General features: G+C 28.3%; 2 protein-coding genes across 3 annotated transcripts in view; one reads left to right on the top strand and one right to left on the bottom strand.

The window, feature by feature from the left end:
- Positions 1 to 10,894, top strand: part of LOC110282546 (serine/threonine-protein phosphatase CPPED1-like) — a 64,382-nt gene extending 53,488 nt beyond the window's left edge. For both annotated transcript variants that reach the window (XM_071184201.1, XM_043051249.2), the window contains exon 6: positions 10,605 to 10,894. In XM_071184201.1, coding sequence (XP_071040302.1) covers positions 10,605 to 10,834 — 230 coding nt within the window. In that variant the 3' untranslated portion in view covers positions 10,835 to 10,894. The remainder of the gene's footprint in view (positions 1 to 10,604) is intronic.
- LOC107441248 (sulfotransferase ssu-1) overlaps positions 1 to 20,846 on the bottom strand; it is a gene marked incomplete in the record, with an annotated part of 41,847 nt that extends 21,001 nt beyond the window's left edge. Inside the window, 4 exon segments of the mRNA XM_071184202.1 lie at positions 12,770 to 12,845; positions 15,506 to 15,587; positions 19,345 to 19,465; positions 20,695 to 20,846.
- Between the last annotated feature and the right edge of the window lie 2,411 nt (positions 20,847 to 23,257).

Here is a 23,257-nt window from a genome sequence, read left to right as displayed (position 1 = left end):
GTTCCTGTAATACTTCACTACAAATGGGTAAAATTTCTTATTATTTCTTCGGAAATAGTTTTTGAGGTATGAGAATGAAAAGCGCGTGCCCCAAGCGAAAAATTTCTGGGATTACGGCGTATATGTATTCTTTCACACACACATATATTAGGGGGACCGGAAAGTAACATCGTTTCGGCACATTAAATATTCGTTAGTCTTAAAAATCAATTCATTTTTTTCGATCCGGCATTAAAAGGTTGTTGCTAACCAAGGTGAATACATTATTGATTAAAAATAAAATCTTAATAACAAATATCAAATGCACCGAAACGACATTACTCTCCGGTCCCCCTAAAACCTAATATATTTAGGTTTTTCAAAAGCCAGGCATTTTTGGGTCACCACGCCCACGCAAAAAATCATTCATGGAAACATCGTATAGCATTGAAAGAATATTTAAAAAAGAATAAAAATGTAGAAATACTTTGCATTATTCAATTAAAAATCATGTCAAAATACTGCTACCTCGATTGTTGCTTCACAAATAACTGTAAAAACTGTAGAGAGCTAGAGTAAAATGGTATCGTAGTTGTCAGCTAAAAACATACGATGAGTTTTTAATGTAAATACACACTACTACTACGCTTTCCGTAAGGGCACGCATCTTTGTAATTTTTACGTTCAAGCAATCATTCATAGAGTAATTTTCTTGTCTTCTATGGTGTTCACGAAAGAGAGAAAATAAGTTTTATTAGGACAATTTGCTTCACAGAAGCTGTTTCTTCCGAGATTAAATTTAGTGGCCATTGTTTTACGATAGAGATGATAAATTACTTTACCCGACCTGAAAAATATTGTTTTACTTCATTTTTTTTTCTTTCATAAATGAAACTAGATATTTTATTTCCATGAAAAGATGAAAAAAATTGACAAGATGTTTGTTTACAATATTTCTCTCCCTGAGTATATATTTAAATATCACTTGTTAAAATTTACTTTCGAAATTAAAATAAAAGCTTAGATTGAAAGGTTTAGTGTTCTCAGTGTCGAATGGATCCTCACCCCTGCACGCCACTGAGCAAGGGGTGATCATCTTCATCGTAGAAATTAAATTGATTTTTACGTTACTAAAAAAATTATTTTAGATTGAGTAGTTTTGTAATAAATCTCAAGTGTTTTCATTAATCATACGGTTTTATTAAAAAATAAATAAGCACCATTTAAGTACTTTTCAAGTAGTACTAAAATATATTTTTAAGCACTTTTTTTGACAATTGGCGTTTTTATCTTGCTTAACCGTCATGTGGAAAAAAAAAAACCTTTTTGCATTGTTTTTGACAATTGTCAAAAATTATGAAATTTTGAATCCTGTAAAACGAATGGCGTTTTCATACGCTAAGGACTGACAATACGCTGAAATAGATTGGGGTTGAATTAATTGTGAAAACGTTGAATAAGAAAATGTGAACTTTGTCTTTTTGCATAATTCGAGACGAAAATCAACATGGTGAAGGAAAAATCTCATTTTGAAAAAGGGAAAAATTAAGTACTTTTTAAACACAAGCAATGAAAAATGCACCTTTAAGGGCTTTAAAAAACAAAAATCGAAAATAAGTACTTTTTAAAAACGCTACGCACCCTGCTTAATTTAATGGTTGTGAACAGGGATTGACTGGTCTCTCCGTGCTCCCTCCAAATTGGTTACTTTCTGTTTAAATGAATTAAAAAAAAGACAAGGTAATTGATATTAATTTTGCTTTGAATATTTGTAGTTTAGGAAAAAAAATTATAAATGAATGATTTGTTATAAAATTTTATTTTATCGTTCACCCTTTTCTCATAACATACTTTTCTCTAAGAAAAATATTTTTTTTCCTCCTTCTTTTTGTTCGAATTGACCACAATGATAGAGCAAAGAGGTCGTAGGTCACAGCATACCTCCTGGAAGTTCCTAGAAACTAACAACCACCCCACCTGCTTGATCAATTTTGCTTCTATCGAAAACAGATTGTTTCGACAGAAAATCTTTATTTCAAGGTAGATTAAATATTTCCTTGGAAGAAACAGCTCTCCAAATCATCCCTTTACTCATCTCTCGCCGAGGTGACGTACGTCGCTTTTCTGACCAATGGGATCTCGATCTTATTTTTATTGCTTCAGGAAAAGTGCTGTTGGACACTCCTTCCCCCAATTCAAAATTTTTGATGGTTTTCCATCGATGCACCAACATAATCTTGATGGTAACGATCAATAATTCCATCATGAACCATTATGTTTTTGATAATAACCAACATAAGTAACCATCACCCCAATGTAGAAATTCGGGCTGATTTATGATGGTTCAACATAAGAATAGCAACTTGTTTTGAAGGTTTGTTCATGTTAAACTATCAGAAATTTTCCATCATAGTTTCTCAGAAATCAAATGTTGGAATGATCATGAACAACCATCATCCCAATGTAGGAATTCAGATCGATTTATGATAGTCCAACATAAAAACCAAATTGTTCTGATGGCGTATTCCTGAGAACCAACAAGAATTCCCATTAAACCATCATGGGAATGTATAGTTGCAACCATCATGGTCCATCACGGATTATTGGTGCATGCGATTCAAACTTCTTTTGATGGTTAAGTAACATTTTCAAACAAAGTAACATTTTCCATCATGGAATGATGGAAGTTTGTGGGCATATCAAAAGTCATGAAAGCATAATGGAAAATGTTGGATGATGGTGACCATCAAATGATGTTGGACCATCATGAATCGCACTGAAACCAACAAAATGTTTTGATGAAGAATTTTGACTTGGGTCTGAGCTTTGAATTTTATCTGTAATGGCATGGCATATGTGTACATGGTCCTTTGTCCGAATTTCAGACGTAAATTTCTTATTTTTGGGGGCTCTTTTTCTTAAGAATTGTTAATAATTGTCCACAGAGAAGCACAACTTTAGCTTTTAAATGAAATCATAAGGAGGTCCAGACTTTTTGGTCATTCTCTGAAAGAGTTTTGATTGAGCTCATCACTAAATACTTTCCTTTATGCTATATAGTCCTGTTTTTGGTGAGTTAGGAAAATATTCATTTACATTTTTCGAAATGTCAAATGCAATAATACATGTATGTATTAATTATTTAACATCTAAATTGTGTTATCTATAAAAGTTGAATTATTTGAGTCTTTTATAATTGAAGAAGTTTGCTTAAAACTTATTTAAGACAATATCACAAAATTTTATATGAGGGATTTATTTTCTTTAATGGATGGTCAAGTTCAAAGTTATTGGTCAAGAAGCTATTTACCACTTTCAGTTTCTCTTACTTTTTAATTTTCCTAAGATAATTAAAGTGACTATTATCCATTTTAAAATTATCGAGATCTACTTTACTTTTAGACCTTATGCTGAAAAATTTATTCACTTCAAAAATTTAAATATTTTTAAGAACTAATACCAAGAGTTTATGTATAAAGAGTTTATGATCGCCAGTAACGAGGTCAAGGGGCAAAATGCCAGTCGTTTTAATATTTTCTTACGATTTTGTATTGATTACCTGTTGGCTAAAATGAAACAATCAACGTTCGCCTGTCACAGACCAAATGCAAATGAATGACAATTATTTATGTTTTATTAATGAAAAAAAGTAGTTTGCCATTTATCGAACCATCTATTCGAAAAGTTCAAAATATTTTACATAAACTAGTATTTTCCAAATTCAACAAATTGCAATAGTTATAAAAATCTATTAATTATGTAATTAGTCAACAGAAGCATACTTTTTCTAACAGTTGATTCAGAGCAGCGCTTAATGAAAAATGACCGCAAGTTATTCTGATAGAAAAAAAAGGGCTAAAAAAAGGCGTGATTTAAAATATGAAATTTCTAATAATTTTTTTGAAGTAAAAAATATAAAGTTTTTCACTAGTGAATCGGCATTATCATAATAAAAATAAAATAAATTATCTTGTCTACTAATATTAATATGCAGCAAAAATAATAATAAATTTATTACATTTTGCAAGAGAGAAATGCTCTCTGTCACTTCCCCCCCCCCCAGAACTTTTTACGGAGTTGATTTCATATTGCTTCGCGATCTGGGTCATATTACCTATAGAGTAGTATAAAATCAAGGCGTTGGAGTGGTATTCGTTCGTAAAAAATACGCAGCTTTACAATTTAATTGCTTGAAAAGAATTAGAAACTACTAATTAGAAATATTAGCAAATTAAAACTCATTGTTCATCTTAGGTTCATCGACAAAAGACATAATTCTACTGCTAATAATTTTAGCTATACTAAATTAAGGAATCCGCCTCCTGTTCGCTATCGCTCTCCAACTATTTATAATTTTTTTTTAAATATAAAAAGAAAATTGCTAAAAAATGCTGGAAAAGAAAAAAAAATCAGCAGATTCAGTAGCTAGGCTATTGTTATTGTTTCAAAAGTTATTAGAAATTTAAGCTAAGTATGACAACTTTGTCATTTACAGTTTATCGGCAAAATATACATCCAACTACTGGCTGTTTATTTCAAATCACTTTCGCTCGCTTAATTATTCTTCAACTCTCCAGTTTTTATACTTTATCTCTTAATGTTAGTAGATGAAATGCTCCCTCACTGGAATTCGTCTAAGATGAACTGCTCACACAGTTCATTGCAGATAGCTTCAAAATCTGAGATGGGTTGCTTTTTTTCAGGGGGGAGGGGGTGTTTCTGCGCATTGTGCAGCTACCTAGTGAACATTCCAGCGACTTTTAAAGTAATTGAAAAAAATGTAAGGAATAGTTTGATTCCTAATTTTTACCCTTTCAAAACGTAATCCTTATCCTTCTTTTGCTCCAAGCCCTTTAAATAACCTTTTTTTTGTTGTTGTTGTGAAATATTGACTAACAAAAATTAAATCTTTTTTTTCCGGTTGAAAAAAATTTACGAATTTTTTTTTCCTCGGTTCAGCTTTTTTTACCAATAACCATAGAAAATTGGTTATTGGTAAAAAAAAGCGCAAATATGATTGTGTATAACTTAAGATAATATTAAAAAATATTTTAAGACGTAAACTTTTATCAATTCCCCCCCCCCCTTTAAATTGAGGTTGTAACTAAGTGAAACATTTTCTAATTGATAACCTGTTTCCTCCCCCCCTCCTTCATAATAAAGGATCCCTAATATTAAAATCTTACAATCTTAAGCAATGAAATACGGGGGTTGGGTAAAATTATAGAAATATTTCTATACTAACTCTATGTGAAATATCTTAATTTTTGCAGCAAATATTTTAGAAGATTTTACATGGCAATACTGTTGTCACAACATGAAATATCATGATTGAAGCTTTTAGAAATGGTGCCATTTGCTCATGAAAAATTCTAATCGAATAAAATATGGAGTGAAAATTAATAACTTATTTCTATCTTTTATACCAACGATTTTGAAATCATTTTATAGAATTGAAAAATTTATCTTAGAATGCTTTTTTAATTATACTGCCATAGAAATATATATATATATATATATATTTTTAAAAGCTTCCTACGCTTATTTTGGTCTATGTAAATTTTGCATGAGTAAAAAGGATACTAGCTACAAGCATGGTCTTTCTAATTGTACCAACAGCTTTGCCATCTCTTTAATTCTTTCCAAACATTTGCTACTTAAAAAAAGATTGTTCACTAGTTAGCATAGAAGTGTTTCCATAATTTTGTCCAACTTCTGTATCAGAGCCGAGATGGATCAGGGGATAGTGAATTCGTCTTCCAATGAGGTTAACCGGGTTAAAAATTATTAGTTTCATGGAAAATTTTAAAATCAATCATATTCTTTAAGAGTCTGTTTGAGTATTCCTATTTAACATTATTCCATTATAAAAACTAGCTATTTGTAATTGAGAATTCAATGTGTTTTTAGCAGTATCTATGTTTAGTATGTAATTTGCTAATTTAGTGGTACTTATTAAAAATCGATTATGCTTCTTTAATAGTTCTTTTATAATTTTGAAAATTAAGTTTTACTCTGAAAAACAAGTTATTTTAATTTTTTAAAAATTCATGAAAAAAAATTCCATATTGAAATTTTAAACTCTTTAGATATTAAATATTTCATATTGAAAAACAGTTTCTTCCACTTGAGTTGGATGAAACCTATTTTTCTGAGGTGGTTTTTCCTATGGTTACTTCCTTTGTGGAAAAAACTTACCNCTTCCCCCCCCCCCCATAATAAGGCCTCTTGAATATTAAAATCTTTCATGTTAGCGTTTCCAATTATTTTGTTTTAAAACAACAATGAAATGCAGGGGTTGGGTAAAATTACAGAAATACTTCTATACTAACTCTATGTAAAATAAAAATGTTTAGGAAGATTTCACATGGCAATACTGTTGTCACAACATGAAATATCATGATTGAAGCTTTTAGAAATGGTGTCATTTGCTCATGAAAAATTCTGATCGAATGAAATGTGGAGTGAGAGTTAATAACCTATTTCTATCTTTTATACCAACGATTTTGAAATTATTTTGTAGAATTTAAAAATGTATCTTAGAATGCTTTTTTAATTATACTCGAATTGGAGAAAAACAATTTTTTTTAAACTTCCTACGCTCATTTTGGTTAATGTAAATTTTTCATGAGTAAAAAGGATACTAGCTGCAAGCATGATCTTTCTAATTGTACCAACGGTTTTGCCGCTCCCTTAATTCTTTCTAAACATTTGCTACTAAAAAAAAGATTGTTCACTAGTTAGCATAGAAGTGTTTCCATAATTTTGTTCAACCTCTGTATCAGAGCCGCGATGGCTCAGGAGATAGAGAAATCACCTTCCAATGAGGTGCACCGGGTTCGAATCCCAGCAATAACTGGTCGATACGAATTCCGCCTCCGGCTTTCACTGACCACAGTGCTGTCGTGAAATATTCTCAGTGGTAGAGGGATGATGGGTTAGTCTCCTTGCCATCAGGCTAACTGTGGGAGGTTCTCGTGGTCTTTCTCTCCACGTAATGTAAATGCGGGTTAGTTCTATTAAAAAGTTCACCACAAAGGCAAAATTTATCCCAATGCTTTACCCAGGAGTTCTCTTGTCTTCTGGATTGGGTTCATAATTACAAGGCTACGGAGTTGAACATTAGTAGTCGTAAACCCAAAAAATTGGGTCAGCTGTTCAACGACGGTTATAAAATAAAAAAACCCTGGTTTTGTAGTTTAGACCACATTAGTTTAAATCAAAAATTTAAAAAAAAAAAAAAATAACAAGCTTTTTTTTATTATTAAATTTTCTAATAAATATATAAATACTTTCAGTTTGATTGTAACAAAATTGAAAAAAAGCGAACGTTTTCAGACATTTCTTGCAATTTTGAGTTTTGTTGCTAATGGGAATCTGTATTATTTTAAATAAACAAAAATCTGCAATTTTCAAGTGTTTACATCGAAATCATTTTGCACAAAAATATCTACGTTAAACCGAGTTGGCGTTTTGTTTGGAAGAAACTGGTAAAAATGGAAACTAAATCTGACCAATACAATTGTTTAACAATAAGTATTATAAGAATAACTCAAAAAAATTAAATTTAACATAGTAGCCGAAAGTTGAAAATTTATCAAGTTTACTTTTTCTTAAAAAAATTATTTGTTTATTTATTTATTAGCTTCATAGAAAATTTTAAAATCTATCATATTCTTTCAGAGTCGGTTTGAGTATTCCTATTTAACATGATTCCAATAAAAAAAACTAGCTATTTGTAATTGAGAATTCAATGTTTTTTTAGCAGTATCTATGTCTAGTATGTGATTTGTTAATTTAGTGGTACTTATTACAAATCGATTATGCTTCTTTAATAGTTCTTTGATAAATTTGAAAATTAAGTTTTACTCTTTAAATAAAATACTAAAAAACAAGTTATTTTAAATTTTTTTCAAATTCATTAAAAAAAATATTCCAGATTGCAATTATAAACTGTTTAAAGAAATTCTTTAAATATTTTTTATTGAATAAGAGTTTCTTCACTTCAGTTGGATGAAACCTATTTTTCCGAGGTGGTTTTCTAATGGTTACTTCCTTTGTGGAAAAAAACCGTCTCTTATATAAAATAAATTCAGCAAATTTAAGCTTAAGTCAATGTCTCTTAAAAATGCTTAAAATAAAAAAAAAGAGGTCCCATGTTCTGTAGTTTGTAAAATTAATTAAATAATGTAATTATTGAAAGAGTTCAAGTTTCTCAAAGTTTATTTTTATATTAAAAACATTATGTTCACAAGTCAAAAGTATAAATAGGAATGAGGTGTAATCTAAATTTTATTTTTTAGTTTAATTTTAAAATTATTTTCTGTCACCAGTGTAAATAAATTAGTGTTGTATTCATGCAGTATGTTTATATTCATTATTGTAATTTTCAAAGTACAGTTTTAACAATATTAAAAAAAAAAAAAAAAACTCTAAACGCACTGACGGTTCTGCACGTAAAAAGTAGTATTTTAACCTGCACTCTACTCCATTTGGCAGAACCGGTTTTTTTCATGTTATTAGATAAGGAAATAGTGTATTGGTAAGAAACATTCTCCCAATTTTGCCCATTTGCTAAACCGCTAGTGGATTAAAGAAAAATACTAAATTCTCAAAAAATATTTATATATATATATAATCTTAAGTTTTTTTCTTATTTACTTAAAGCTACAATACATCAAAAAGAATATTGTTAAATTTAAATCTCCATCATGTTAAAATGAATGATAAAAAAGCAATTAATTCTTTAATTTTGAAACTGTTATTTGTGTTCTTTATTTTTAAACCTTTATTATTTTATGTGTTCCTATTTCAGCAGTCAATTATCCGTTCTCATTTTTTTTAATCATTCTATGAATTTTTAATATTTTTAAAATAGAAAAAATATACTGCCTTAAAAATGTCAGCCTCATTTATATTAAAAATTTAATTAACTCAATAAATAAAAAACAAATGTTTATTTTAGAACAATTAAGCAATACTAATACTACAAATTGTATACTGCTAAATAAGGTCATTAATGTAAATAATTCTGAATTACGACAATTCTTTATATACTAACAATTAAGTAGGTAAACTAATTTTTACATACATGCTGTATGAAAAAAACTTTTAGGTAATAAATATTTATTTGCTTGTTAAGAGGTGTTGTAATAAATATTCTAGATCTTTTGTTATTAATATTTTTACTATGTTCCTTCACATATTTATGAGCAAAAGAGAATATTTTTGTTTAGTATTCTTTATCAAAATCTAGTATTCTTCATCAAAATATTAATCAATAGTAAAAAATCTGTGATTTCTGAGAAAAACTTTATAATGGTTAAATTGCTGACTTATTTAACTTTTTATTTTAAATAAACAAAAAAAACTAGACATGTAAATAAAAATAAATAAAAAATAAAAACCTGGCGAAAATAGTATTTTGTGAGAAAGAAACAGACTAAAACGATTATACCAGGTATTCTGTCAACCCCTGTAGCAGAATTTTTTCAGCTTTCTGCGACAACACATGCTTTGGCACTGATATCTTTCTGCAAGATACTTTCAATAATAGAAAATATTTATGTTACTAATTTAAAGTAATGAAAACGCTGTGTTTACGAAAAAAAAAAACATACAATTATTTTTATTGAATATGTGATATTTATGAATACAGGGGTCTGTCCAGGCCAAATAATTTACCACCGTTTAGCGGTACCTTCACAAATTCAACTTTAGGAAAAACAGTCGTTTCACAAAATACTTTTTCTTAAAATTTTATTTTTGTATCCCATCAGAAACGATAAATCCATATTTTTACCACATTTTTGTGCTAATTTTTTAACATAATTTTTACAAATTATGTCTAAATTTTCACAAAAAAGGTACCTCACAGTAAAACCTAGATAGACTCCTGGTATACTTTTTATGACAAGGACTCTAAAACGAAATATGAAAGGCGATCATTAGAACAACCCTGAATTAGTTTCTGACATTAAATTACCTAATCTTTGTTCTTATTTTTACTTGATAGATTTTAACTCTGTTTTACTGTTTTAACTGAATACAAGCTGACAGAAAAGTATAGAAATGATCAAATGTCACGAAAAATTGTATTTAATAAAAAGTCTGAAAATTAAAATCTTAGATAAGAACTCCCATTTTTTTTAAAATCGCAGATTTTAAAAATTGTCTTGGGTGGTACTTCGAAAAACTACTCCCCCTAACTGGAGAGTCTCTCAGGAGGGGTGAGACCAAGATTGGGGATGGTGAAATTGGTGTCATTAGTTTGGTTTTTCAAAACATCACACGATGAACATTATTTTTTCGATCTGACAAGCATTTTCAGAGACTTTGAACAATGTTCACCTTATTTTCATTTCGCAATTGCAGCACTATATGGAACTAATATTCGAAGACGAAGAATTTTTCTGCAGAATTTAAATCTGCAAAAAAAAATGAGGGTTTTCATTCAAGATTTAAAGTAGCTCCCACTGTGGTTAAAGGGTCAAATTCGGCATTGAAAGAAGTTGTGAAAATATTTCATAAATGTTTTTTTAATAAATTTTTATTAATGCAATTTCTCCATTTCCATACTTCCTGTATACCCTGTATATTAAATATTAGTTTGCTTTTTTTTTTAGATGTAAAAGCTATTTTTTGTGGTCATTTTCATGGCAACGCCGGCGGATTTTACGAAGAGTTGGAAATAGTTGTAACATCAGCCATTGGAGTACAAATGCGAAAGGATAAATCTGGCTTTAGAATAGTGGTAGTTGACGAAGACAGTATTAAACATAAATATTATGCTTTAGATGAAGTTCCTCAGACCATATCTTTACAGCCGAAGAACTCTGAATTATGTTTAAAATAAATTATCTTGCTATTAGTGTCTGAATATAACATTATTTCATCAATAAAAATATTTATTTATCAACTTTTTGACAAATGTTATTTATTTAGAGCTTCCTTTACTCTTTATTTTGAAATTAGAGAGATTTTGCATATTATGCTACAGCAACCATAATGCTAACCTTATTTTCAACACATTAGCGGATTGCTGAGAAAATTTCAAAAAATTGTTAGTAATGCTTTGCAAAATCTCTCTATTGACAATCTACAGCGAGTAACCACATATGGCGCTAACTTGGCGGTCATGGGGATTTCCCCATGACCGCCAACTTTACAAAGTAGTAAAATAATCAAAAAAGAAAAAAAAATTCGGAAACTATTCTACTTTGCCAACATTTAAATTCATTACCTACTCTATATACATAGATTTGTATTATTGATTAGCATTAGTGGGAAAAAAACCTTTTTTTTAAATAATAATTAAAAAAAAAAAGGTTTATGTTATTAAATATAAATCTTATACATAATCTTTTTTAAAAATTTTACTAAATAACCATGCAAGCTGGCAATGAGTAACTTAATTATTAAATAACAACGAGTTACAGTTCAGATCTAACTAACATTGATTAGATTATTAACTTTTTAAAAGTTGAAGTTAGTGTGTCTGCATCTCTCTCAGAACTCCACATCAGTAAAATTTGAATATATACATACTATAACATGCATATAACTTCAATAGCTACTGCATTAAGTAAACTTCTTCTTTAAAATATTTTGCATTGAAAGATTATAGTTAAAAAAAATTAAAAAGAAAATTATTATTATCCAAAGTAATTCTGAAATTATTAATAGCTGTAAGAAAATCTGTTTTATTATACCAAATATATTTAAACTTTAAAATTTGATTAATCAAAATATTTTTTTTATCATATAATCCAATTAAAGTATCTTTATGAATTTTAATTTCAAGATCCAAGAAATTGGCTGGTTTAATATCTGAGTAAGTCCTTATTTAATTAAGTTCTTTAGGATAAATATGATTAATCAAATCTTCAATAAATCTAAACCTTATTAATAAATTATGTTGTAAAAATTTTTGTTCATAAAAATGTAAATAAATATTAGCAAAAGCACTGGAGTAACAATTACCAGTGGAAATACCTTGAATTTGTTTATTAAAACAAATACCATGAAAATTTGTTTTTTGCAAATATGTTAACATTACATAAATAATCCATCCTTCCCTAATAATATCCTCATTAATATTATAGATATCAAAAATCTCAAAACAAATGTGTTTTGAGTTATTGTGTGGTATACTCATAAATAAATTTTCAAAATCCCATGTAAGAATAGTTTCAATTTTATTGCAATTCAAATATTTAATAACGTCTTGGTTGCTATTTATAATAATATGTTTATCATTAGAAATAATCTTACTTAAAATTATGTTTAAATATTTGATACATTTTTTCCCCGAAACAGATTTATAATATCCAGTACAATAAGTAACAAATCTAAATTTAATTGGAATTTTGTGAAATTCAACAGTTGGAAATAAATAAGGATAATTAATGCTATTGAATTTTAAACTATTTTTTTTTAGAAAATGCTAAAATTCTATTATCAATTTCTTTTCTAAAATTATTAATTTTGACAAGGGTATTATTGTTTTCATATTCTTCATTCATCAATTGTTTTAAAAATTTTTTTGCAAATAAAGCTAAAAATTATGAGATGCTTTGTCACCATCACAAATAAATACAATAAATTATATTTCAATTCAAATAAAAACGAATTCAAATAAAAACATTGGTATTTAGAATTTGAAGCAATTTAAAATTCCAAATTTCCATTCACCAAAACCTTCCATAGGCCAAGTAAATTTTCTAGATCATTTGGCAATAAAACAATCCTAATTTTTACTAACAGAAGCAAGAATAATTTTTATATTACATTTTTTCTTGGTCTGAACTTAGTCCCAAGCCCCATGATAGAACTCAATTCTTCATTTCAGATCAAATTAAGGTCACCTGTAACAATTTGTTTAAAATCCTTGTTAATAAAATCCTTATAACGTGTTAGTTCACATAAACAAATATCTTCTATATGATTTAAATTTTTACTAGATTATAATTACAAATTCTTTTCTTTAATGTTTTACAAAAGTTATAACAAATAGAAACTCTGATTTTTTTATTTGACTGGGAAACAATCATTAAGTTTATAAATAGTCATAGGAAGTGAACCTCTTTAAAAGTCCTTATTAAGAAAATCAATAACGCAAAATTCTTTCTTAATTTTTGAAATAATAAGAAAGATTAGTTTTGTCCACAGCAAAATCACGAAACATTTAAAATATCAAAATCGTTAATCAAAAGTTAAAATTTAATAAGATCTAATATAATGGATTTAATCTCAGAAGCAAATTTTATAATTTTTAAATGTTCTTCATCATCTACTTCAACGATGAATTTTTATTACCAAAAATAAAACTCCTAATTTAATATTATTTTCAATGACATGCAATAAACACAAAGTTTTAAAAAGAACTAGATTAATTTTATTTTTACATTTACCTTTTCCTCTACTTTCTTTAGTTTTACATGAAAAATTAAATTTATAATTAAAAGTGTTACATTTATTTTAATTACAAATATTATTTAAATCTGAGTTACTTTCTCCATTTAATTTACTATTAAGCCCATAAGGATGTAAAGTTTTCAATTGACAAATAAGAGTATTTTCATAATTATGGGGTCTCGGGGGCACAGTCAGTTTTTAGTTTCACTACTGACTACAGTAAGGCTCCAGCAAGTTAGCAGGACAGTGTGTCCCTGGAAGAAGTACTGTTTTTGAGGATATGCTTATTTTTGAAATTTCGTTTGGTTTTAGGTTATCCCATATTCAGGGGATAGAGAGCATTTGCCTTACAATGAGGTGAACCGTGTTCGAATCCCAGCGATGGCTGATCGATATGAATTCTGCATCCGACTGGCACTGAACGCAGTGCTGACATGAAATATCCTTAGCGGTAGACGGACCATGGGTTAGAGTCTCCTTCTCGTGAGGGTAACCGCTTGTGGTTTTCCTCTTCATGTAACGCAAGTGCAAGTTAGTTCCATAAAAAAGACCTCCATGAAGGCAAAATTTCCCAAAATACTTGATCCAGGATTTCCCTTGCCTTCTGGATTGGGTTCAAATTTACAAGGCTACGGAGTTTAACATTAGTATACATAAACCAAAAATTGGGTCGGCTGTTCAACGACAGTTATAAAATAAAAATGTACTAAAGACAATTTTGGTTTTATGTATTTTGACTTATTGTATTTAAATTTTGATCTTCATTTTTGCTTAATTCCAAATTTTGTACCTTTAATGCATTTCCCCTGTTACTAGTTTTTGTTTCTCCTAAATTTTGTGAAATACATCCATGCATGAAAATCAAATACTTACATTATTACAATCAAATGCATTACTTATTACAAAATGAATGAGATAGTTATTGCAACATAATAAATATTATTAATTTTTTTAAAAGAAATATTAAATTAATAAAAACTAATGTGTAATTTCAAAGTATTATATTTTTTCAATTTAATCTGTATATTATGGAGAGTTTGTTAAAATTATCTGAGAGTTAGTTAAAATTCAATATGGGTATTTTTTTACACAAATTTATAAATTGGGCCACAAATTTGTCACAACTTCCAAGATTTCAAAATTTTGAAGGAAAATTCTGACAAGCAATTGCGTAATTTTTACGCCTTGTCAAAAATTACACAATTGCTGTAGATAAAAACAAATATTTCTTCTTATTATTTCGCTGAAAGATATTTGAACGGAACACATTTTTCCATTTTTTTTACTGCGAGATTAATATGTAATATTTTGAATTGCACATTTGAGTAATTGTTCCATTTGGCGCAAATTTCATTAAAACTCCAAGTGGTTGTGAATTTCGAACCACGCATTTGAATAATAAACTTTTTACACACATGTTAAACTTGCACCAACTTTGTTGTGCATTCACATGGTTTTTCGAACCACTTTTCCGGCAGTTACAACCATGTATTTCTACGTAATATTAAAATTCCTAATATTTTACCACACAGCAAATTGTCACATAACACTTTATGTAAATACCATGAAAATTTTGTTACAGCACTGCTTCTTTATACCTAGATAATTCCTATATTCTTCTCTATGAAGTCAAATAAATTTTCAGAAACTACAGAAAAAGAAGATTATTGGTATAACTGTGAAGAATGAAAAGATTGTTTAGGATTAAATGGAAAAAAAAGTAGTTACCATGCATAAATTAATACATGGTGTGAATGGAGAAATGATTCTGAAGAGCATATTCAAAAAATCGAAGAATTAATTTTTCATAACTGTGAACCGACATTTCTGGAATACTATGTGAAAAGCTATATCAAGCTAGGCAATATAAAAAATAATTGGACCTTTTATCTCCTGAATCAGAAAATTTTAAAACAGATTACAAAATTGTCCCAATTGAAGTTGTATTTGTCTAGTTAAGCATATATTGAATTGTCTGGTTTTCTTATGTGACATTAAAGTTATTTTTAAAACCATCAAGATGTAAGATTAAACGAGAAGTAAGAGCAAAATAGAAAAAGATATGAGTAACTGGACATAAATGTTTATCAATATTGTAAAATATACTCACTGTGTTGAGCAAACAGAATTTAGAACCTCATCTACTAGGCATGTCACAAGTTCACATATTCAATTAGTACCATCTTATTTCCCTACAAAAATAATTCATAGAATTAGTGAGTTAAAGTATAATTGTACTTTATAAGCAATAGGTTATCGGTATTGGAGGTTTTGTCAGAAATGTTTTTAATACCTTGAAAATTAATTTCAATATCAAGTTTTACAAAATGTTAAATATGTGACAATTTAACTTTGAAAGAATATTAAAGATTAAATGCCTTTACTGGTTTAAGCAGGTTTAAAGACCCCTTAAAATACCTTTATTTTAAAGGGTCTTTAAGCCTGCCATGGCTACTGCCTTTGCTCAAATTAAAAGACCAAAATAGACAACTAAAATAAATGAAAAAAATACTTAATTTTTCAAGAGTATAATTGCCAAGGTGTGTTCTAAAAACATGCCATATTGAATGAAATAACACAGGCACACAACCTATTTGAATTTGGTTTATGTAAGGCAGCAAAAGACACTCTTTTCTTTTGTAAATCTGAGAATTTATCATATTTTTTTAGCAATTTAACATTAGTGGCAAAAGTATTGTTTTTTCAAATATCAAATTGAAATATAATACAAATATAAACTTATTTTTTATGAAACCTTATAAAAAATAAATATTTGAAATTTGCTTTTAAGAAATATTGTTTTATTAGTGAATAAAAAGCTTTGATAGCAAAATTAAAAACCAAATATTATTATTTAATAAAGCAAAAATGATAAAACAATGAAAACTCTAATGTAGCTATAGAAACAGAAGTTGTAATATGCTAATTCTATCACCTTCATTAAATAATTTAAAATTTAAAGCATAGAAAAAGTGAATTTAGATACATTTAGATTAAATCATAATCTCTTATAAAGGGTAAGTGAATAAAAGGAATTTACTGGGCAATATTTAAAAACATCAATATGAAGTTGTTGAAAAAATCTATGAATAATCTATATATAATTGAAGTTAAATCTTGATCAACGTAAGAACATTTTTGAAACAAAAATGAAATAAACAATTAAAACCCAATATGTTAGAATCTATTAAAAATTAATTATTGTAAAGATAAGCACCAATGCAAATCTTAATTGAGTGATAATAATTTAAAAAGAAAATAGTTACAAAAAACAACATAATTTTAACATAAATAATCAAACCATCCTAAAAAGAAAGTAACAAATAGATAAACAACCCATATTTAATTAAAATTAATCTATATTTATTAAATTAAGTCAAATAGAATAAATAACTAATAAATAATGCTTTTCATCAACTGATAAACAGTAAATAAATAAATAAACAAATGAAAAAAATGCAATATTTATAATCCTTAGCTATAAAAAAAAAATTTTCTTCTCCCTAAAATATGAAATAAAGTTGCAAGTAGACGAAAAATAAAAGAACATATTAATTAATAAAATAAAAGAGCTTTTCAACAACTAAGTCATCCTAAAAAAATAAATAAAATAAAACTATGTTAAAAAAATATTATACAAATAATCTGTATTTAATTAAATTTAACCACCTGATGATTATTTTTATGAATAGAAGGAGAAAAAAACTATGAAAATGTAATATGTTAAAATTTTCTTTTTTTAAAAAGAAATGAATCGTAAATAAGATGGATAGATAGATAAAAAACATAAATTATGATGGTAAAAAAGCTAGACTAATAAAAAATATTTAAAAAAAAACTTTTTTTATTGAAATACCAAACCAACACAAAAAGAAACTAGCAATAAGTTAATTACTGATGGGTCATTTAATTAAAGTTAAGCCAAATTATAATAAACTAAAGATTTATTAAAATCATGAAATTAACTAATATAAAACAAAATTACTGATTAGAAGAACTAATTTAGTGAGTATAAAACTTATTGTGATCGAAAAAAAACCCCTTAAAATGTAGTGGAATGAGAAATTATCACTTGCAAAAAAAGAAAGCTGCAATACCCTTCATAAAATGATTGTCTGCTTTTAGTAATAAATTGTATGTTTAAGTATAAACTTTCTTCTGCTTTTATTTATAAAAGAGAAAATTTTTAAGCATATGTGATTCTACATCAGGCAAAACTTGCAAATGAAACTGCACTTCTGAGGAATCAGAATTTATATTTTTTCCAGTTTTCCTGATATTCCCGGTGCATACGAACCCTGTATGAACTTCAATTCAAAAACAATAGAAAACAACCCTATAAAGACAGCATACTACTGCCTCCAATAATGTATTTTTTATCTATAAATTAGGAACCTTTCAATAATACCGACAGAAAAGATGGTGCAACATTAAAGTCATTCTTTTATTTTAATTAATTATTCCTTGGCTACGAAAGTCTTTTTAAAATTAAAATTGTTTACTTCTGAAATAAAAAATTAAAACCTTAAATATGTTATTCTAGGTCAGTGGTTCCCAAATTTTTCGGCTGTATGGAACCCCAAATTATCACCCCAACTTCATAAACTAAGTTTATTACGATAATTGAAAATGTTATATAACCTATAAAATACTATTTTTAATATATTTTATTAGAGATAATACGCAATTAGAGAAAAGAAGATATTTCATCGTTTTACTAGTAGTAATCTTAAATTAGGTTTTAAGTCCGACAGCTAAATTAGCAGTCCTTTATGCTATTATCTAGTCCAGTTATGAATTTGTTTATATACACAGGAGCTGAAAATGAATAAAATAAGCCGAATTATGGTTTACTGTGAAATGAAATCTTAAAGAACTGCTATAAACGTTAAAAATAGTTATCAGGGAAACACATTTATTTATTAAAGAATTTAGTTATTTTAATTTGAATACTAATGCAATGTTTCTTATTTTCATAATATGATCCATATTTTGTTATTAGAACTATTATATATATATATTTTTGAAAGGTGCCATTACTATTTCATTGACCTTTTACTAGAAATAATTTCATAAAGGCAACTGAAAAAGGAAGTAAATGATAAATTATAGGTTGGATCTGAATATAATCGGAGGTTTCAAAACTGATCACTGGTTATATAAAAAAAAAAACTAACAGATCCCCTTTAACACTTCCATGGAGTCCTAGGGTCCTGCGGAACACCATGTAGGAACTGCTCTGTTCTAAGTAATATCTTAAAAAACACAAAGTTTTTTTTTTAAACCCTGATTAAAGCATAACTTATTTTTAGTCTTTTTTTAAAATTATTTATCCCTTTTACTATTTTAATATATAACTTTAAGTCATGTTAAAAACGCCTTTAGATTTTGATAACATTGGCTTTTCCCTACATTAATTCTAGTTTTAATGATTGCTGCCAAACAGAAAGTTTTCTTCATTGAAGATATTATTTTGTAGAATTGTAAACCCGCTTTGAATTGGAAAGACGGTGATTCGTAAAAGACCTAAATGAGTGACCCCATGCAAGTACACTAAGAAAATATAAAGGCCTGAATCTACCTTGCCATTAAAAAAAAACATTCAACTTGACACAAAGACAAACAACAACAAAGTGGAGCCAAATGGTTGTATTCCAAAATATGTAAACAAATCTCTTACATGATCAATTAATCAAATCTCTTACATGACAAATCTACCTACATGATATGTATTTCTACTTTTAAAATAAGTCTCCGATTGCATAGTACCCAGTTCTAGTGAGATTTTAAAAAATAAACATAAAAACTCAATAAAAACAATGAATTGACATTAAAATTGACATTCATTAATAAAAATATGAGCAATAAAGATTAAAATATCTTGAGTATGTGTCTCAATTTGATCAATAAAAGAGGATATAAATTATATTAAATGATTATGATACTTACACTGGTATTGTCGATGGAGTCTAAGCTCCATTTTTCTTGGCTATTGCTAGCTGTTGGACATTCGTTGTTTGTTGACACATCCTCTCAATATCTGGATTTTCAACCAGGTTTATGGTTAATTCTAACGAAAGAACAAAAATAAATTAAAAATTATGAATAAAAATCAAGAAAAAAAATTGAAATAAAGTCAGTTCAATTACAAAGGTGATTTGAAATTCTGAGAATATTCAAAATGAATATTCTTTAAACCTATATAGGCTTAAGGCATAAGTTAAAGACAATATTATTCAAAAAATTTATTTTAAAAAAATAGTTTCATCCCCCTACTAAATTTTGAGGAATAAAATTCAAAATAGAACATTTGTATCATCATGGAGGTAAAGGATGCTTATCCCTTAATTGTTGTCAGAGGTCTGTCTAGTTTAGTTTTTTCTGAGAGGTACCTATTTTGTGAAAATGTAGACATAATTTGTGACAATTAAAAATTATATTAAAAAAATCAACACAAAAGTATGGTAAAAATATGGATTTATCGTTTTTACGAGACAAATAATAAAATTTTAGGAAAAGGTATTTTTCCGGATAGGAATTTAACTAGCATTTTTCCTAAAGTTGAATTTGTGAAGGTACCGCTAAACGATAGTAAATTTGGCTTGGACAGACCCCTATTTGTGCACACCAACCTCTGAATTTGCTTTCTCAGTTTCTTTTAGATTGATTTGCTCTTTTGGGTTTCAGTTTGACTTAGTTTGCATGTTGACACTCTTTTTAAAATTGTTAAAACTTGAAGTGCTATTACATATGAGAGTAAATTTATAAGTATCTAGATATATAATAGTATTTTTGGCACTATTACAGACATGAGGCATAAAATTTTTTATTAGACATCTATTACCACCATACCTGTAATAGCTATTGCCATTATTAATTAAGCATCACAGGCTTCAATAATATGTTGTAAATTTTTTATGGCCTCTTGAAATGGAATTGTATCTCCATTTCTCTCATATAATGCTCAAGAAATAGGGTTGGATTTTTGCATTGCTTTGAAATTGGTGCGAGCAGGTGACAATACAGGAATATTCCAGTTCATAAAGACTTTTAAAAAATTGGAAATGAAATGTATTTGAACTTAACTTTTTTCTTATTCTAAAATATATAAATGTTGCTTTTTTGCATCTTTCGCTAGTAGATATGTACAATGTTTTAGAATTAGTTTTTTTTTTTAATAAAATTAAAAATGGATCTTAAATCTAAAAGGGGATAGTCATTTTATTAAGTGGAACAAAATGAAAATACCATACTGAAACAAAATAAAAAAAAATTAAATACAGAATTTTAATAATGTACTTCAGCAATCAGCATCTAATTTTGCTACCAGCTTATTGATCTCAACTAGATTTGAAAATTCTGCATCTATTTCTTATTTAAAAAATTATTTACTAAATGCGATTCAAAAAAGACAATCATTTATTTGAAAAGTTTAAGATTTAAACTGCCTATTTTTGCCCGTCTAAAGGCTAAGAATGAAGAAAAGGAGAAAAGAAAACTCAGTGCGATGACGAATATGTGCACAAATTCACGATCGCAGCGCTTGAACGCCTCCTTTGGCGGGTAGTGTATTTTCAGGCTTTTATTTATTAAATTTTCCTTTATTTCTGTCAAACACATTGGCAGAGTACAACCAACACCTCCTAGAAAGAACAGGCCTCAGGACGGGTTACCATAAATATCCCTTAGCAGTCCAAAAGGAATGACATATTTTGTATTTTCAACTTCTGCGCAGCTTAGTACCCCTAACGTAATGACATCTTTCTTATTTTTCGTCTACTGCGCAGTTCACATCGGACTACTAAATTGATCCGTGCTGAGGCCTTTCTACTTCTAAGAGGTGTTGGTACAACGCCATTTATTTAGCAGCAGATATAAAGCAAAATTTCCCTAAGGAAAAGGCAGAAGAACTTGAAAAAAAAGAGAAAAAAAAAAAAAGAACGATCTAGAACAGGGGTTTCCAACTTACATGAGGCCGGGGGCCACAATTAAGAACACAAAGCAAATGGCGGGCCGCAACTTTATCAATATTTTATGTAGGACTCTTTTATGTTTGAAGGAACATTAAATATTACTGCCAGATTTTTACCAAGTTGTACAAAATAAAAGTATTGAATTACAAATTAAAATAAGAAGTAGATTTTTCAAATTATTTAATTGCATATTAAAAAATTCGAGCTACGATAACTTTAATGTCCACCCATGTATTAAACAATAAATGTGCAACAGATATCTAATTGTTAAGATATAAAACTTTAAAAAGGTTGGTATTAAAACTTACATAGAAGCACATAAATTGTTCAATAACAAAATTGAGGTTTGTCTGCTGCAACCACCAGAGAATAGATATTTACATTTTAAATTTACAAATGTGTGTGTAAATATTTTCGTCCAAAATGAGAGGTTTCAAAAAGTTAAATCGAACAATTTCTTCGAGAAAATTTCTGATACATACATGCTAAATTATATTCACAAATTACAAGAAATGGAATAAAAAAGAGCAATATATACGATTAATTTTGTATTTGATGTTGTTGTTATTGTTGTTGTTAATTTACGTCACACTAGAGCTGCACAATGGGCTATTGGCGACGGTCTGGGAAACATCCCGGAGGAATTTTGTATTTGAATAAATATTTTCTTGGATGCAAAACCAGAGAAATAATTTTTTTTGCACCGTTGATATGATAAATTTCACAGAAACGAAGAAATTATGTTTTTATTAACGAGAAAAGTATTTTAAACCCATATAGATATTTTACGAAAATTGTCCTCAAAAAAATGACAACTAATATATTTTCGTTCGCGGGCCACAAAAAAATGTTTCGCGGGCAGAATGCGGCCCCCGGGCCGCCAGTTGGAAACCACTGATCTAGAACAATGGTAAATTTTTTCGAAACAGAGCACGCCAAACATTTGAAGAACAGTTTCTCAATAATTTTTATCTTTCTATTATCAACAAACTGGCAACCGATAACTTCTGATTTCGTGTTCGCATACTGTTGCACATGTGTGCATTAGGGCGCTTTTTCATTACACGACACGATACCGACAAAATCGGACGACAAATGTGTGAACGACAATGTCGTTGCCGGATCGTTCAAGCAATTGTTTTTTCACTTGTCCGATATCGTTAGTCCGAGAAGTAGACATTCTTGTTCATTCAATGTTTTGAGCTTCAGTGTGTAGAGACATAAAATTTAAATAATTTATTTGAACGTGTTTTGAAAAATTATAAGTTTTAGTTATGAATTCGTTTTGGCAACGGAGTTAGATATATAATAAATGTTGTTGTGTTCTAAAATGTTTAAGAAATAAAGTATGTTATTTTTTTGATAAAATTATTTGCAGTATCGTAAATTGGCGTTCATTTAATTTAGTTGGCACAAAGACCCAACAAGTGAGCAGTTGCTTGTGTTCTGCTGTGATTTTTTTCTGTAAACTTTAAATATGCCGGATGATAATCGTCGTCTCAAACTTCTTACTTTATTTTAGAAGAAAAAAGCTAGCAGTGCAGAAACGTTTTTGGGTGCACGAAATGGTACTGACGTATTAACGCCACCGCAGCTACAGATTTGGCGGTTTTTAAGTGCCGCCAATCTACACCTAAAATTTTTGCGACAGACAATCATTTTGCGACCAATCAGGAAATAAAACACTCTATTTAAAATCTAAAAATTCAAAACACTTTATATAAAATCAAAGTAGTCAATTGGATTTCGGTGGAAAATGGGCCGATATAGAGTTTAGCTATATTCTTAAAACAGTCTCCAGATGTCACCAGATGTTGTCGTCATATGAACTCTGATAAATAAGATTCCAAATGATGTCTCGCTGTCCCACAATGTCTTTTGTTTCTCCA

The sequence above is a fragment of the Parasteatoda tepidariorum genome, chromosome 8 (assembly GCF_043381705.1).
Source record: "Parasteatoda tepidariorum isolate YZ-2023 chromosome 8, CAS_Ptep_4.0, whole genome shotgun sequence".
NCBI lineage: Eukaryota > Metazoa > Arthropoda > Arachnida > Araneae > Theridiidae > Parasteatoda > Parasteatoda tepidariorum.
This window is presented reverse-complemented; position numbering and strand designations above follow the sequence as displayed.